The sequence below is a fragment of the Hippocampus zosterae genome, chromosome 15 (assembly GCF_025434085.1).
Source record: "Hippocampus zosterae strain Florida chromosome 15, ASM2543408v3, whole genome shotgun sequence".
Classification (NCBI taxonomy): domain Eukaryota; kingdom Metazoa; phylum Chordata; class Actinopteri; order Syngnathiformes; family Syngnathidae; genus Hippocampus; species Hippocampus zosterae.
In genome coordinates, this window is record NC_067465.1 from 7,945,900 (window position 1) to 7,961,264 (window position 15,365).

Consider the following 15,365-nt stretch of genomic DNA (forward strand, 5'->3'; position numbering starts at 1 on the left):
TCCAACTTTGAAGTCCCTTGAAAGATGCGCCCACCCTTTGTCCTCAAGCGTCATTTTAAATATCCGTCAGCCATCCAGATAATTAGCAAAATCAACACTTCAAACACGCCTTGTGTGTTCTTGTCAGATCATTATTGCAGTCATCTGACTCACCTGATGCATCTTCAAGCAGTTGCCGGGTTAGCCCAACTGTGCCATGCCGCCTTCCCGCTCGTTTTTCCAAACGTAATGAAAAAAAGAAAAGAAAAAAAAGATACTGGTAATTTTATTCTTTTGTGGGTTTTTTTCTTTTGTTTTTTTCAGGGGTGTGTGTGTGATTTTTCTTTGTTATACAGAGTATTGGTCTTGTCTCAGTCTCAGGCTAGAAACTTTTACATTCCTTTACATTTCTGAGAATTATTTTTTTCCCCCTTGAAAATGTGTTTTTATTTTGCGAATGTCTTAAATTATTCCATGATTTTCTCGGGGGGAAAAATATTTTTTATTCTTTTAATATTCTGAATTTTTGGGATCTGAAAAATGTTTGTTTTCCTGTTAGGTGAAATCATTTCTCCCCCTCCGAAAAATGAGTTTTTCCCTTTGAAATAAAATATATTATCGCCTAATTTTCTGAATGCAAGTGATCTTTTTCTACAATATTGCAAGATAGATTTTTTTTTCCGAGTATATTTTTTTTCCAAACACCAAATTGAATTTCTAGCCTTTCTTTTCAACCTTAACCTCGGCCCGAAACTCGAAATTGTACCTCAAATGTTGCTCAAAAGTTTCTATTTGCTCTCAAAACACAATTTAATTGCATTCAGATTGATATACTGTGTGTGTGTGTAAATTCTGAACACACTGCGATGATACCGGTCCAGAGAATAAGACTTGTGTATACATCCTCGTGTGTTACCTTTTTAAAATCCCGCCAACCCAGGACCCAGATGAAGTCCAGGTTGAGACGGGGTTCGACATTAACGGTGGCCCGTCCCCACTATGCCGCCGTATTGAGTTGTGAGACCACCTTAGCATTGGGTATTGCGGTTCAGTTTTTGATATTTTCAAATCATTTCTTGTTACTTTTCCTAATTGATATCTGTTCGTGTTGTAAAGCACTTTGAGTGGCATTTTTTTTGGAGGGGGCGGGGGGTTATGATAAGGTGTCAAACAAATAAATTTGCAATGAATTAAAGGATTGCGTTTTTTGTGACAAATGCTGTCAGGAGTGGGATGGTTACATGCTTCCTGCCCGGTTGGCAGGACTCTTTGGGACGCCCGAAAGCCGAGTGTTGGTCCTTAGAAATGGGTGAGGCAGTTTAAATGATTTGAATGGAGGATCTGGCAAGAACACACAAGGCGTGCGGTACCATCCAACATCGACCTTTGAAGTTTAAATCTCACAAAATGTCATTTTCTGGATGGGTGACAAATACTTAATAAGATGCTGGAGGACAAAGGGCGGATACATCTTTCACATCACATCAGCATATTTTGAAAATGCACAATGAATGTGCAAACACGATAAGTTAACAAGAGCCGCAATATATATAAGTGACCGATAACACGCTGACACCATTGAACCACTCAGAGCACAAATCTCCAAGTCAGGTATGAAGATGCACTTTTCTTATCCTTGTTTTCACGAGTGTCGCAATGCTGATTTATGTTGTCGGAATACAAACGTTTAAAATTTTGCCTGTAACAAAAATGTCATAATTCATTTCATTTAAGATACTTGTGAAGCTATGCACCCCCTTCAAACTCCAGATACAGTAGTTGGTGCTCAAAAACTTTTTTTAAAAAACAGCCAATTTTCATTTTTGCGCTCTTTTTTTTTTTTATGAAACATTTTCAAGGATGAATTTCAAGACTCTACCTTCCTAACTGCATTTAAAATTCTAATCTTGTGAACCCCCGGTGGTACGTGCAGTACACAGTTGTGGTCCGTGTGTACAACTGTTTCTCTCAAATTCAAATTAAAGTTAAAACGGATTTGTTTGAATTTGGGGAAAACTGATATAACGACCCGTTGGTGCGCCCCCGTTCTTCACCATCTCGTGTTCCGTCTCTCCCAGACCGCTGTGTTGACCATCAAAATGAAGATGATGATCTTGGCTTTCGCCGTCGCCCTGCTGCTTGTCGCAGGTAAAGGTGTCAATACTTTGCGAGAATCCCAGTTACTTTGGACAGCATCCGTCTATCTGATTGATTTTGATTTTGGATGTTTCTTGCTGAGTAGCAGGTGCCGAACACCCTAACTTCCACGATGGCCATCAACATGATGGCCACGATGGCCATCAACATGATGGCCACGATTGCCATGAACATGATGGCCACGATGGCCATCACCATGATCTCCACGATGGCCATCACCATGATCTCCACGATGGCCATCACCATGATCTCCACGATGGCCATCACCATGATCTCCACGATGGTCATCACCATGATCTCCACGATGGTCATTACCATGATCACCCTGCTCTCCACGATGGCCATCACCATGATCTCCACGATGGTCATTACCATGATCACCCTGCTCTCCACGATGGTCATCACCATGATCTCCATGATGGCCATGTCCCTGATCCACGATGGCCATCACCATGATCTCATCGATCACCTCATTAGGCAGATGCACTCCAAGTCAAGTCAGTATTCCCCTTTTCACGTGTATATTTGATTAACGTATTGACGGTGTGATTGGAAGTTTGAAATTCTTCTGCTTTCTGTGACAGGAGTCGAATCAGAGTGCATCCAAGGTTCCTCGGGCCTCGACGTCCTTAGTAAAGTTGTTTTGTAGAGCATCAGAAAAAGCAATAAAAAAATGTTCAAGTGAATGTTTGGATTATTTTTTGGGGTGTTGTGAATGAATGGATGGATGCAGGAGAGTCCAATTTTTTTTTTGTCACAGTTCACATGACAGTTGCGGGTGCTCTCAAGGGCCCGGTCATGACTAAGATGTCACGTAATCCTGTCAACTTAAACATAATATTTGATGGATATTCCAGTGAAAAGAAGTAGTCAAAGCCAAAAAGTTGTAATATTTCAAAGAGAAACTGTTTTACAAAGGATGATGCTATTAGAAGGCAAAACACTAATATTTGTTAAAGAAAATAATAATAATAATAATAAAGGAAAAACAGTTGAGTACAATTATAAAAGAATAAATGTATTTTGAGGAAACTTGTAAAGACTTTGGGAGAGGGAAATAAGAATTCAAAAAAAAGAAAGAATTCATGATTTTCCGAGAAAAACACAGTCATATTCCAACAAAAGAAATTTGGAATCATAGAAAAAGATGTAAATAGAAACGTCCTAATATTCAGAGATTTGTTTGAGATGGGGGGGGAGGGGTTAAAAGATGTCTTGAAAAGTCCCAAATATTTAAAAATACAACAATATTCTGACAAAAACTTGAAACCGCATATAGGTTTGTACACAATCTGAATTAAAAGCATTTTTCAAGGAAATGCCCTAAATTTTATTGCCATCGAAAAAATTCTTTTGCAAATTTTACTTCGAAAGCCATCCATCAATCATTATATGAAAAGTGACTCCACCAAGGACAAACTGTTCATATGTTCACGAGCTAATGACTTTATTTGAATGTACATGTAACATTTGCAGAAGCCAAAAGCGCCACGGGGAAAAAAGTAGGGAATGAAAAGGAATTTGTGAAACGCCTTTTTTTTTTTTTTACTTTCCAAGATTTAAAAAAATGGAAATCACAAAGACAATGCCTACCTTGGTCGAGACTTGACGCGGAGGCATGGCACACGCAGCTCACGTGTACCCGTTTAAAATTGTAAATAATAAATAAATGATAAGCCGCAACAGCTTTGCTCGCAAGTTTCAATTGCAAACTGCTAGCCGCTAACAACTTCCGGTGATACGTGGTCACGGGCCACTGTATGTTAAAGATGACTTACTTTTTAAATTAAAACAGTATTTTTAAAATATTTCGAGTGAAAGTGAGACGAATAGGATGCTAAGGATTTAGTAGTATATAATACAAAAAGAATCACGGTAATAATACGCACACAGTAACACAAAATGTTTTCTGGTTGTATTTTTTCCCCTCGACACCCCTCGCGATCAACTTGGGACCAGTCCGCGAGCTCCCGGTCGCATTGGGCACACCTGTGCTAAAAGAATAAAAATCACGATTTTGAAAGAATCACATCCAATTCTGAAAAAAATATTTTTTGGGTCGGGGGGGGGGGGAAGAATATCACAAGAAGGGGTGATAAAATTCTCAGGGAAAATTCGTATTTGTTTTCAGAAAAGAAAAAAAAAACGTCAATTTAAAAAAAGTCCCAATCTTTTGAAATGTTCAAGAATGAGAAAAATGTCAGAAATATTACAAGATAGTAATATTTTTTTACACGAAAAATAGTTTCTATTACAAAAACATCCCAAATATGAAAATTGCTAAAGTTATTCCAATCTATAAAAGTGGAGAAAAACATCTGTTTACAAATTATAGACCAATATCACTACTACCACAATTTTCAAAAATATTAGAAAAACTATTTTCTCGCAGACTTGATAGTTTTATACAAAAGCATGCGCTGTTAAGTGAGAATCAATATGGCTTCAGGGAAAAACGGACCACCTCAATGGCAGTTATGGAGTTTGTGGAAGCAATAGCCACTAATATAGACAACAAAGAATTTACTGTTGGGGTTTTCCTAGATCTAAAAAAAGCTTTTGACACAATAGATCACAGTATATTATTGAAAAAACTAGAAAGATATGGCATTAGTGGTGTAGCTTATAAATGGATAAAAAGTTATTTAGAAAACAGATATCAGTACGTGCAACTCAACAATAAAAAAACGAATCAACTGAAAATCACTCACGGAGTTCCTCAGGGGTCAGTGCTTGGTCCAAAACTATTCATCTTATATATAAATGATATCTGCAAGGTCTCAAAACTATTTAAATGTGTCCTATTTGCTGACGATACAACTTTCTACTGTTCTGGAATAAATCTGAAACAGCTCCTGACAACCGTAGAAAACGAATTAAACAAATTAAAAAACTGGTTCGACAGAAATAAATTGTCACTTAACCTGAAAAAATCGAAGTTAATTGTTTTTGGCACAAGACCAATCAAACACCAAGCTAAAATTATGGTAAACTCAATTGAAATAGAAAGAGCGTATGAAACCAAGTTTCTCGGATTAGTAATAGACTCAAAACTATGTTGGAAACCACATATCGATAACGTAAAAAGAAAAATAGCCAAGACCGTAGGGATCCTCTACAAAACCAAGGAAGTGCTAAATAAGAGATCTTGGTACACATTATACACTTCATTATTATTACCATACATGACCTACTGTGTGGAAATATGGGGAAATGCCTGCAAAACAAACACACTCCCTATTCTAAACTACAAAAAAAAGCAATTCGAATTATTAATAGATCAAAATATACGGAACCCACAAATCCACTATTTATCAAAATAAATACGATGAAATTTTATGACCTGGTTGACTTTAAAATCGCCCAATTAATGTACAAAGCACACAATAAACTGCTCTGCCAAAACATTCAGAAGTTTTTTGAAATTCGAGAAAGCAACTATGAATTAAGAGGTACCAACTTATTAAAAAAACTCAAAACAAGAACAAACATCAAGCAAAGAAGTGTATCTAGCAAAGGTGTTAATATGTGGAATAATCTCGAAACGGACCTAAAAATGAGTAAATCGCTTGCTGATTTCAAAAACAAATTCAAAAAAATAGTACAAACAACCTACATCAATCAGAGTTAAAATGATAAATTCTAAACATTAAATATAATGATAAATCAGAACCAAGTTGATAAATAGAGAAAGGTATTGAAATATCCATTATGAATACAAGAGAAAATTGACACAAGAGTGCCAGGGTGAGGATGTATATACTGTAATCCCGATACAAACCAAAAGTTGTGAAAATATCACGGTTAAGGGTAAAGTATGAGCCTTAATGGAGACTTCTTCTTACTTTTTCTTTTCTGATTGATATAAAAATGATTTAGTATATATAAACACATAACGGGGTAGGACTAGATACGTTTTTTTTTACTTCATCCTACTCCCTTGAACATAATAACTGTGTTGAATGAAGACTGATTTCTTTCTTTTTACTTTTTTATCTACCTTATTTTCTGTCAAATTATTACTGTATATGTTTTATGTTCAATAAACAAACAAACATTATTCGTGGAATAACATATTCCATCAAGGAAAAAGGTTCCCATTATAAGCAATACCTGTGATTGGCTGGCAACCAACTCAGGGTGTCCCCCGCCTACTGCCCGAAGACAGCTGGGATAGGCTCCAGTACCCCCCGCGACCCTAGTGAGGATCAAGCGGTTCGGAAGATGAATGAATGAATGAATGAATATAAGCAATACACATGTCTTGTGTGCACTAAAATGAATGCAATCCTCATTTATGCTAATAAAAAGAGTCCAATTTCAGCCTCCTCCACCCAGAACAAACTGCTCATATAGTTAAAAAATGGGCAATTATTACAAATTGATGCATGCAACATATTTGCACAAAGTAACAAGGTATACAATAGGGCCAGGAGAAACAACATAAGTTCACTATATAAGAGCGAACAGCCACGACCGCTTCATCAACCGACTTGCCGAAATCCATCAAGACAAATCGTCAAGGTAAGTCGACATGATACGATACTATGTGGAAGATACTACAGCTCTAATATCATTTTAGACATTTGTCGAGCCCTTTCAACCCTGCTGCTTGTCGCAGGTAAAGGTGTCGGTCCTTTGCGAGAATCCCAATGACTTTGGACAGCATCCGTCTAGCTGAATGATTTTGATTTTTGATGGTTCTTGTTGTGGAGCAGGTGCGGAACACCATGGCCATCACCATGATGTACCCGCACCTGAAAGGGTTAAAGTTTCAACAAGTGTGTTACCTTTTTAAAATCCTGCCAACCCAGAACCAAGATGAAGTCCAGGTTGAGACAGGGTTCGACATTAACGGTGGCCCGTCGCCGCTATGCCGCCACATTGAGTTGTGAGACCACCTGTAGCTTTGGGTATTGCGGTTCAGCTTTTGATATTTTCAAATCATTTCTTGTTACTTTTCCTAATTGATATCTGTTCGTTTTGTAAAGCATTTTTTTTGGGGGGGGGGATTATGATAAGGTGCCAAACAAATAAATTTGCGATGAATTGAAAGGTTGCGTTTTTGTGACAAATGGTGTCAGGAGTGGGATGGTTACATGCTTCCTGCCCGGTTGGGAGGACTCTTTGGGACCCCCGAAAGCCGAATGTTGGTCCTTAGAAATGGGTGAGGCAGTTTAAATGATTTGAATGGAGGATCTGGCAAGAACACACAAGGCGTGCGGTACCATCCAACATCGACCTTTGAAGTTTAAATCTCACTAAATTTCATTTTCTGGATGGGTGACAAATACTTAATGATATGCTGGAGGACAAAGGGCGGATACATCTTCCACATCAATGAATGTGCAAACACGATCAGTCAATGAGAGCCGCAATAAATTAAAATGACTGATAACACGCTGGTACCATTGAACGACACAAATGACAAATCTCCAAGTCAGGTATGAAGATGTACTTTTCTTATCCTTGTTTTCACGAATGTCGCGATGCTGATCTATGTTGTTCTAATATGAACGTTTTGCATTCCAGGTTCCTCGTTTTAAACGGCACAATGAAGTTGATGCTCTTGGCTTTGGGCGTTTTCCTGCTCCTCACAGGGGGTGAGTGTGCAAACGTTGGGAGTCATCGAGCAAAGAAATAAAAATAATTGTCTTTTTTTTTTATATGTAAATTTCTGCCTGTCTGTTCTTGTAATGTATTTTTCCCTCCAAAAAATATCATGAATTCAACAATGAATGATCAATCAGCAATATTATTGGCAGACACAGAGACCCAAAACTCCCCCCCCGCTGGGCCTCAAACTATTCCTGTGTGACACCTTTTCAACTTGCGCTTTTCTTTCCTCAGGTGAAGCCTTGGATTGCCACAAATGCATGCCTCTTCCGGGCGAGTTGTATTGTGATAGTCACATTGTGCGGTGCTCGCCAAAGGAGCAGTACTGCGGCATCAAGACCCACAAATCAAACCCGAATAAGTTTCATTTGACAATCCATGAGAGCGGACAGTCGGATTCCGGTGAATCAATAACAAATGTTGTCCAAAAGTCGTTGCGCTAACTGCGACAGATTGTCCTTGAGAACTCGAGCCTCTGACCTAGACGAAAAACCTGAAAAAAAGTCTGACTTTAGATGTTGTGTTACTGATACTTTTTTTTTTCGTTTTCTCTATCAGGCTACCAACAGCGGGATTGCATGACTGCGAAGGATTGTGAACAGCATCCATTTTCCACTTACTACGTAAAATGCTGTCAATCCTCCATTTGTAACAGCTAAATATTACAGCAACTCTAACCACTTCACATGGAGACCCCGCGACCTTTGGGACCCCTTGCGTATTATCGCATGTGATATAGTTTCCCTCTTTATGGCTCTATCCAATCCAAAATGACATTTAGAGAAAAAAAATCAGCTCTTTGCTTTAACGATGAAATCCTGTGTAACTAAGGCAACACTTTCAGATTTCTCTCAATAAAATTCGTGCGGATCATTTTGCCTCCCAGTTCCTGTTATGAATGCAAACTGAACGCTCTTAACCTCTCCAACGGGGAAAACGATGCCGTCCACCCTTTTTTTCAACCCTCCAACTCGTGAACGGACGAATCCTCACAAAGATTTACTTATCCACACAAATGATCACCTGTGATGATCAACTTGAAATGAATGTTTCTTTTTAAAGTTGATGGAACATTTTGATTTTTTTGGGGGTGCGGGGGGGCATTTGTGACAATACAGAGAGCAATTTATTTATTTATTCATCAAAAGTGTTGCACATATCACTGTCGCAGCACTTCATCCGGATGAAATTGTTAAATTGGAGCATCTGGCAGTCAGCCATGGCCATGCATTTCTGGTAATGGCCATCTGGAAGAATGTGACAGGGGAGAGTCATTTTCAATTTCAAATGCAAAACATTCCGATCGTAGGGGCTACATCCTTAAATACTGAGCAAATCTCACATGGTTCCCTTTGGAACTTGGCGGCGGCACAGCCATCTTTCCCTGGTTTGCACGTCTCAACCGTGAGCTCGCAGTCCTCGCCAGCTGATGCTGGCATGCAGCGATGGCAGTTGAGAGCTTCGCCTGGCAAAAATCAACTCAATTCAGAAAAAACTTTTCTCGCTCCTGGAAAATGCAACATTAAAGTCTAAGGTAGACGAGTTGAAAAAGTAACATGACATTCTCCATCCATCCATCCATTTTCCGAACCGCTTGATCCTCACTTGGGTCGCGCGGGGTGCTGGAGCCTATCCCAGCCATCTTCGGGGAGTAGGCGCGGGACACCCTGAATCAGTTGCCAGCCAATCGCAGGGCACACAGAGACGAACACCCATCCACGCTCACATTCACACCTAGGGACAATTTAGAGCATTCAATCAGCCTGCCATTCATGTTTTTGGAATGTGGGAGGAAACCGGAGTACCCGGAGAAAACCCACGCAGGCCCAGGGAGAACATGCAAACTCTACACAGGGAGGCCGGAGCTGGAATCGAACCTGGTACCTCTGCACTATGAAGCCGACGTGCTAACCACTGGACTACTGGGCCGACCTACATGACATAATGCAACATCCAATTTAAAGTGGACATATTGGCACTTATTTTGGGAAACGGGCGCTCTCCAGCACCAAAGAAGCGGTGGAACAATGCGCCTGTTTTGAAAAAGTCATTGACGAGCACAGGGAAGCAACAACGGCCTCCACACTCTGTAAAATCGATAAGATTGCTGCTTTGCCAATGACCTGCTGGTTGTGAAATGTGTACCGTGCTCAAAATAAACAGAGACATTAGCCTTTTTTTCCCCATCCAATCATCCATTTTCAACACCGCTTATCCTGAACGGGGTTGCGGAGAGTAGCTGGAGACTACCCCAGCTGACTTCGGGCAGAAGGCAGACCACACCATGAACTGGTTGCCAGTCATTCGCAGGGCACGTGCAGAGACAAACAATCATTCACATCCACACCATCACTGAGAAGGAACCGATCTCACACAACCCGCACACATGTCCGGCGAGTGTACCACTACGCCATCAGCGACCGGCCCTTTTTTTTTTCCCATCAATGAAATACCAGTGGAGAATAACTCACCTGCGGCAAACAGCAGCATGACACTCAAAGCTAACAGCAACAACGTCATCGTGACGCTCTCCAAGACCACAGCGCAGCCTGCGACAGAGCAAGTAGATCTTGCATGTTACACATTTATGTCAGCAGCGGGCTCCTTTGAAGAAGCACTGTCACGCTGAAGTGAGGTGAGGCTACATTTAAATCTTGCTAGTCACAGTCATATATTCTTTATCATCTGCAAAGGCTGTTTAATATTAGTGCTGTACTGATAAGCTCTGAGAAGAGTTGAGGTCTCTCTATGAACAGTGTATCTGTTCTGTGTATCCTTTCCATCTTGGACTTTCCTCATTTGGCTAAGGTGGCAATTTAGTTGATGCAGTGTGGTTACAAAAACTGTTCAATGTTTTTTATTTTGATTCAATTCTGCCATTAAAGTAGGTTTTTATAAACTATAATATTGTGGAGTGACATTTTTTTCTAATTAAAACTCTCATTCCCTTTTTTGATGGAATGATATAACATAAGTTTAAAAACAAGTCAAATTGAAGTATTTAGCATGAAAAATCAATTCTCAAAACCTTTAAAGTATACACACCGTGCAGATTTGGAGGTCTCTGTCAGTGAAAGCAAGAACCTTACTGACTTGCCGCCTCCTTTTATAGCCGCGCATATTTGCTTGACCCGACTGGGTCATCCGTCCATGGCTGCGTATGCTCCACCGCGGTCAGGGATCGATGCTGGCGTACCGCCTTATGCAAGATGCAGCTGCCCATTTGTGCTCCTATACTTGAGCAAATACGCATTTGTTCAACACTCATGACGACATATTTTGCATATTTCTGTCTCGGGCGGCATAGTAGGCGACTGGCTAGCATGTTCGCCTCGCAGTACACAGGTCCGGGGTTCGATTACGGTTCTGGCCTTCCTGTGTGGAGTTTGCACGGATGGATTTTTATATTGTGATGCAAAGGACACATGGATGCTGCTCAAAGGCTCGCCAGGTTTAAACCTCAGGCTATTGTTGGAGTAGTTTACAGGAACATTTCTGTTCATCTTTGTGATTGTCATAATTGTCTGCATTGGCTTATTATTATTATGGTGTACAGAAATGTCATGACAGTGATAGAGGATTAATTGACATTTAACCAATCTTACCACAACAATAGGAAAAATAAATGGCTTCCAGATAATTTTATTTCAAGAAAGCACCGGTGATTACTTTTCCTTTCAGTCATAAAAGTTGGTTCACCGCTAGAATGAACTCTCGAGAAGCAAATTCAGCAGTTAGCCGTGCAATGACCTCTCCATCGGAGAGGCCAAGCAACCCGTACACAAACGTACTGCACAACACGCAAGAGCAGTTTCTTTGGGTCCAGTTTGCATCAGCGGTTTACTTTACATTGTTTTATGTTGAGAGGGAAGAAATTTCATCTGTGCTGAATGTTACACATATAGTACATTTGACAATAAAGTTTATCCAATCCAATTCCACCGCTATCCAAATTCTGGATTGAAGGGTCAGGCTGGTTTTAAAGTTGTGTGAACAAAGTCAGACAGTAGATGGCAATCTAAGAAAGGCCCTACCAAACAGAGGAGGAGATTTTGTTTGCGTTCAACAATGTCCATAAATCACCAAAGAGTGGCCTCAAACGAGTTGTTTTGCTTCCTGGCATTTGAACGATCTTTTTTTTTAATGTAGGATGGCTACTTGCCAGCCACACCTGGCACCAAAAACAACAACCCTATTCTGACCACCCCCAGGGGCCACAGCCACCAGATACATCAATAGAGAGACCCCAACGCCTTTTATGTCTGATGACTTAAGTCTCGAGTTTTATTTCCTCTTTTGTAAAATCAACCACCTCCAGAAACTGGTAGCATTTAAATTTCAACTCAAAATGGGGCCATTTGATGAAGATGGAATTACATATAAATTTGCCTGAAATCAAAACGTACTGCATCAGAATATGGAGCAGATAGATGATCATGTTGACTTGTTGCTTGCTTCCATGTGCTGTATAGTATTTCTAGAAGCTGCAGGCAGGAAAAAAAAACAGGATTCATGTACCGGTATTCTATATTCAGCATCCTTAAAGAGTACAAACACAGTCAGGCAAAGTTAGGTCTCCAAGATTTAAAAAAAAAAAAAAGCTACGGAAAGCGTGTCAATTTGGTTTGAAGTATGAAATTCAAACAATGTAAATGATGAGCCAAAATTCTAGAGTTTGTCCTAGCGAGCAAGTACAGAATGGCAGCAACATTTTTACGTTTTCAATCATAAATGAACTCCACAACATTCGAGCCCAAACAAACGCCCCCCATGTGGCAAAAATGCGTCAATACCGTTGCTTCTGAAAATAAAAATAAAAACGCCCCTTTGGCTCTATTGTGAGCCAAAGTCCCATCTCAGCAGTGGCGCAATGTAAGAGAAAGTGCCCATGTGGCAAAATGTCTAAACCCGCCATTGTTGTGCTTTTGTATATATCCCCGGAGCCAGGCTCGTGGTGGGGGTTTGGAACAACTACAACTGTGGAAAATGTCTCAGAGCTCAGGAAAGGTGAGTACCCAAACGACGGACTGGGGGAGGAGGCCGTCTAAAGGGCTTCCATCAAACAGTCAAATGGTAGTAGCATATCAAGCTAGTACAAACAGCTTTACGGATAAAAAGAAATCTTTCGAATTTTCTGTAAATTGTATATGAATGTAGTGGCATCTTAGGGCACAAAATATATAAATAGGTGCATTTTTTTGTGAATAGTGATTGGTGAATTGGATCCATTTCAGAAAACTAATCAACTTTGTGTTAGCTTAATACCGCGACGGCAGGGTTAAGAAAAGTAAGCATGATGATGATGTTTTCGTCTTAAAATGTCAGGAGAAGAGCATTTGAGAAGCATCTTTGGTCAGTTTTTCAGTGAATAGTAGTTCTACAGGAAAAATACCAACAGGTGAATTTGCAAAAGGCGAATCGTGAATAGGCCAGGGTTCACCGTGCATGTCGAAAAAAGAGGCAAAACAATTGTCCGTGAGCCCGGAACTCCTCCAAAGAAACTGTCGACCCCGCCCGATGACAGATCGTGCTGTACGAGGGCAAGAACTTCACGGGCCGCAAACTGGAGGTTTTAAGCAGCTGCGACAACTTCCAAGAACGTGGTCTGGTCAACCGCGTCAACTCTGTGAGAGTGGAGAGCGGCGCCTTTGTGTGTTTCGACCACCCAGACTTCAAGGGACAGCAGTATATCCTGGAGCGAGGCGAGTACCCGGAATTCCAGCGATGGAGTGCCCTTAACGACCACATGGGTTCCTGCCGGCCAATCAGGATGGTAGGTAGACAAAGCTAATCATCGACAGTGTTATTCATTTTGACCTAGCATTTTGAGTCAAATCAATCACCCCAAAATTTGAGCCAGCCCCTTTTATTAAGTAGTGTGACTGCCTTCCTGACAACTCCCCGTCTTTTTGTTTTTTTGTTTTGCTTTGTCCAGCAGCAGAGCCCGCCAACCAACCAGTATTGTTAAAATGAATGTTTTCATTTTTAAATTGGGTTGGATGATTCTTTCCCATGACTTCAAACCATTGAATGAGAAAAGTGCCCCATCAGATTACGTCCATTTTCTTTTTCAATTTAATGCAGAGCTGTACGTGAGTGACCTCACAAGTGGCTGAATTTGTCCTTCTAAATGCTCAGTGGGTGTTCTTAGAATTTTGCAGTAATTTCTGTTATGTGTGTCCGACTTCCTGGTGACTCCTCCTGTCCTTTAGTACTGTATAAACTGACCACCAATCATTCTTGGAGCCGACAACATCGAAAATGATTTTAAATGAAGTCTTGGATTCATTTCTTGCCTGTCCAAACCTATTGCATCATCATTGTTAATAGTTTTGGAATTTTGCTCTTTGCTCTTGTGCACATTTTTCGCACTTTAAGTGCAAATTTCAATGACTGACTTTACCTCTCTCTATTTACATACATTTTTTTAAATCAAAAGAAATGATGAGGCTAATTTGAGAAATTACGGAATCGAAAGTGCAGATAACTATTTTCAATTGAGTGATAAAACTAAAAAGTCACCGGAAAACAAAATACTTAAGTGCAGACCCCCCCCCCCCCAAAAAAAATCCACTTAAGTCCAATAACAAAATATTTGTAATTCAATACTTGTGCTTCTTCTCCCCAGCATGGTGAGCACTACAGATTGGAGGTGTTTGAGGGAGACAGCTTCAGCGGCCAGCACGTGGAGCTCAGTGAAGACTGTCCCCTGTTGCAAGCCAGAGGCCTGACTAAGAGCTGCATCAAGTCCCTCAAAGTATTCGGAGATGGAGCGTATGTACAACACAGCTCTTGCGTTCTTCTCCCATTAAATGCAAAGGGGGGGGAAAAATGCATGTTCAATCTGTCTTTGCAGCTGGGTGCTGTACGAGGAGCCAAACTATCGCGGTCGCATGTACGTGGTGGAGCGAGGAAGCTACGGCAGCCACACTGAATGGCAAGCGGACAACCCCAAGATCCAGTCTGCTCGCAGGGTCGCCAACTACTTCTAGGTGGTGCTCAGAAGCTGTACACCGATGTTGGGCTGGAAAGCAGAAAAGGCTGACGGAACAAACGACACACTTGCCGCTTCATTTTTGTACTGCCTTATTCAAATGCCACAAATAAAGCACATTTACCACATTATCATTGTTTGAAAACTAGTGGTGATTCTCATTTTTTACACAGCAAGCAGCAAGGACACATACTATATTAGAAAATAGTTTCAAGTCAAATCACGAAAAAAGTTGAATGTTTCATGGCCCCAATAGTTTGTGTTTTCTGGACGACTAACCTTTTCGTCTCCATAGACGCTCACTCTAGAGAAAATGTAGCTTCATGTCAGAAAATGGCAATCTCAATCAAATTGGGACATCTCTAATAATTTCCACTTCACTCTCAGCAAAACGATTGCCTCAATATTTTAAACAATAAACGAGTCTTTCGAGGCCACCAAAGCATGAAGTACTTCATCGATTGACACGCAAAAAGAGAAACAAAACAATGTAACTCATCACTAACTGTATGCTATTTAGACTGATTATCATAACACAGATTTACATCTATTTAGAAGCATTCTTCTAAATAGAAGAATTTCTTCATTCATTCATTCATTCATTCATTCATCTTCCGTA

At 40.4% G+C, this 15,365-nt stretch overlaps 2 protein-coding genes across 2 annotated transcripts; one reads left to right on the top strand and one right to left on the bottom strand.

Annotated features, from left to right (window-relative positions):
* Window positions 1–8,872: 8,872 nt before the first annotated feature.
* On the bottom strand, window positions 8,873–10,375 carry ly97.3 (lymphocyte antigen 97, tandem duplicate 3). Its single transcript, XM_052088335.1, has 3 exons — window positions 10,224–10,375; window positions 9,095–9,217; window positions 8,873–8,999 (listed from the first exon to the last, which is right to left on the bottom strand). The coding sequence occupies exons 1-3, from the start codon at window positions 10,270–10,272 to the stop codon at window positions 8,887–8,889; spliced, it is 285 nt and encodes a 94-aa protein (XP_051944295.1). The 5' UTR covers window positions 10,273–10,375; the 3' UTR covers window positions 8,873–8,886.
* Window positions 10,376–12,623: 2,248 nt separating this feature from the next.
* Window positions 12,624–14,877, top strand: LOC127616628 (gamma-crystallin N-A-like). Its single transcript, XM_052088334.1, has 4 exons — window positions 12,624–12,759; window positions 13,277–13,525; window positions 14,381–14,526; window positions 14,609–14,877. The coding sequence occupies exons 1-4, from the start codon at window positions 12,739–12,741 to the stop codon at window positions 14,742–14,744; spliced, it is 552 nt and encodes a 183-aa protein (XP_051944294.1). The 5' UTR covers window positions 12,624–12,738; the 3' UTR covers window positions 14,745–14,877.
* The last annotated feature ends 488 nt before the right edge of the window (window positions 14,878–15,365 follow it).

What these genes read in the sequence shown, in the direction of transcription:
- ly97.3 (XM_052088335.1), bottom strand. Translation starts at nt 10,272, where the DNA reads ATGACGTTGTTGCTGTTAGCTTTGAGTGTCATGCTGCTGTTTGCCGCA. An exon ending in CATGCTGCTGTTTGCCGCAG is followed by an intron (nt 9,218 to 10,223) that starts GTGAGTTATTCT and finishes GATTTTTGCCAG; the next exon opens with GCGAAGCTCTCAACTGCCAT. An exon ending in CAAGTTCCAAAGGGAACCAT is followed by an intron (nt 9,000 to 9,094) that starts GTGAGATTTGCT and finishes ACATTCTTCCAG; the next exon opens with ATGGCCATTACCAGAAATGC.
- LOC127616628 (XM_052088334.1), top strand. Translation starts at nt 12,739, where the DNA reads ATGTCTCAGAGCTCAGGAAAG. An exon ending in TGTCTCAGAGCTCAGGAAAG is followed by an intron (nt 12,760 to 13,276) that starts GTGAGTACCCAA and finishes GCCCGATGACAG; the next exon opens with ATCGTGCTGTACGAGGGCAA. An exon ending in AAAGTATTCGGAGATGGAGC is followed by an intron (nt 14,527 to 14,608) that starts GTATGTACAACA and finishes CTGTCTTTGCAG; the next exon opens with CTGGGTGCTGTACGAGGAGC.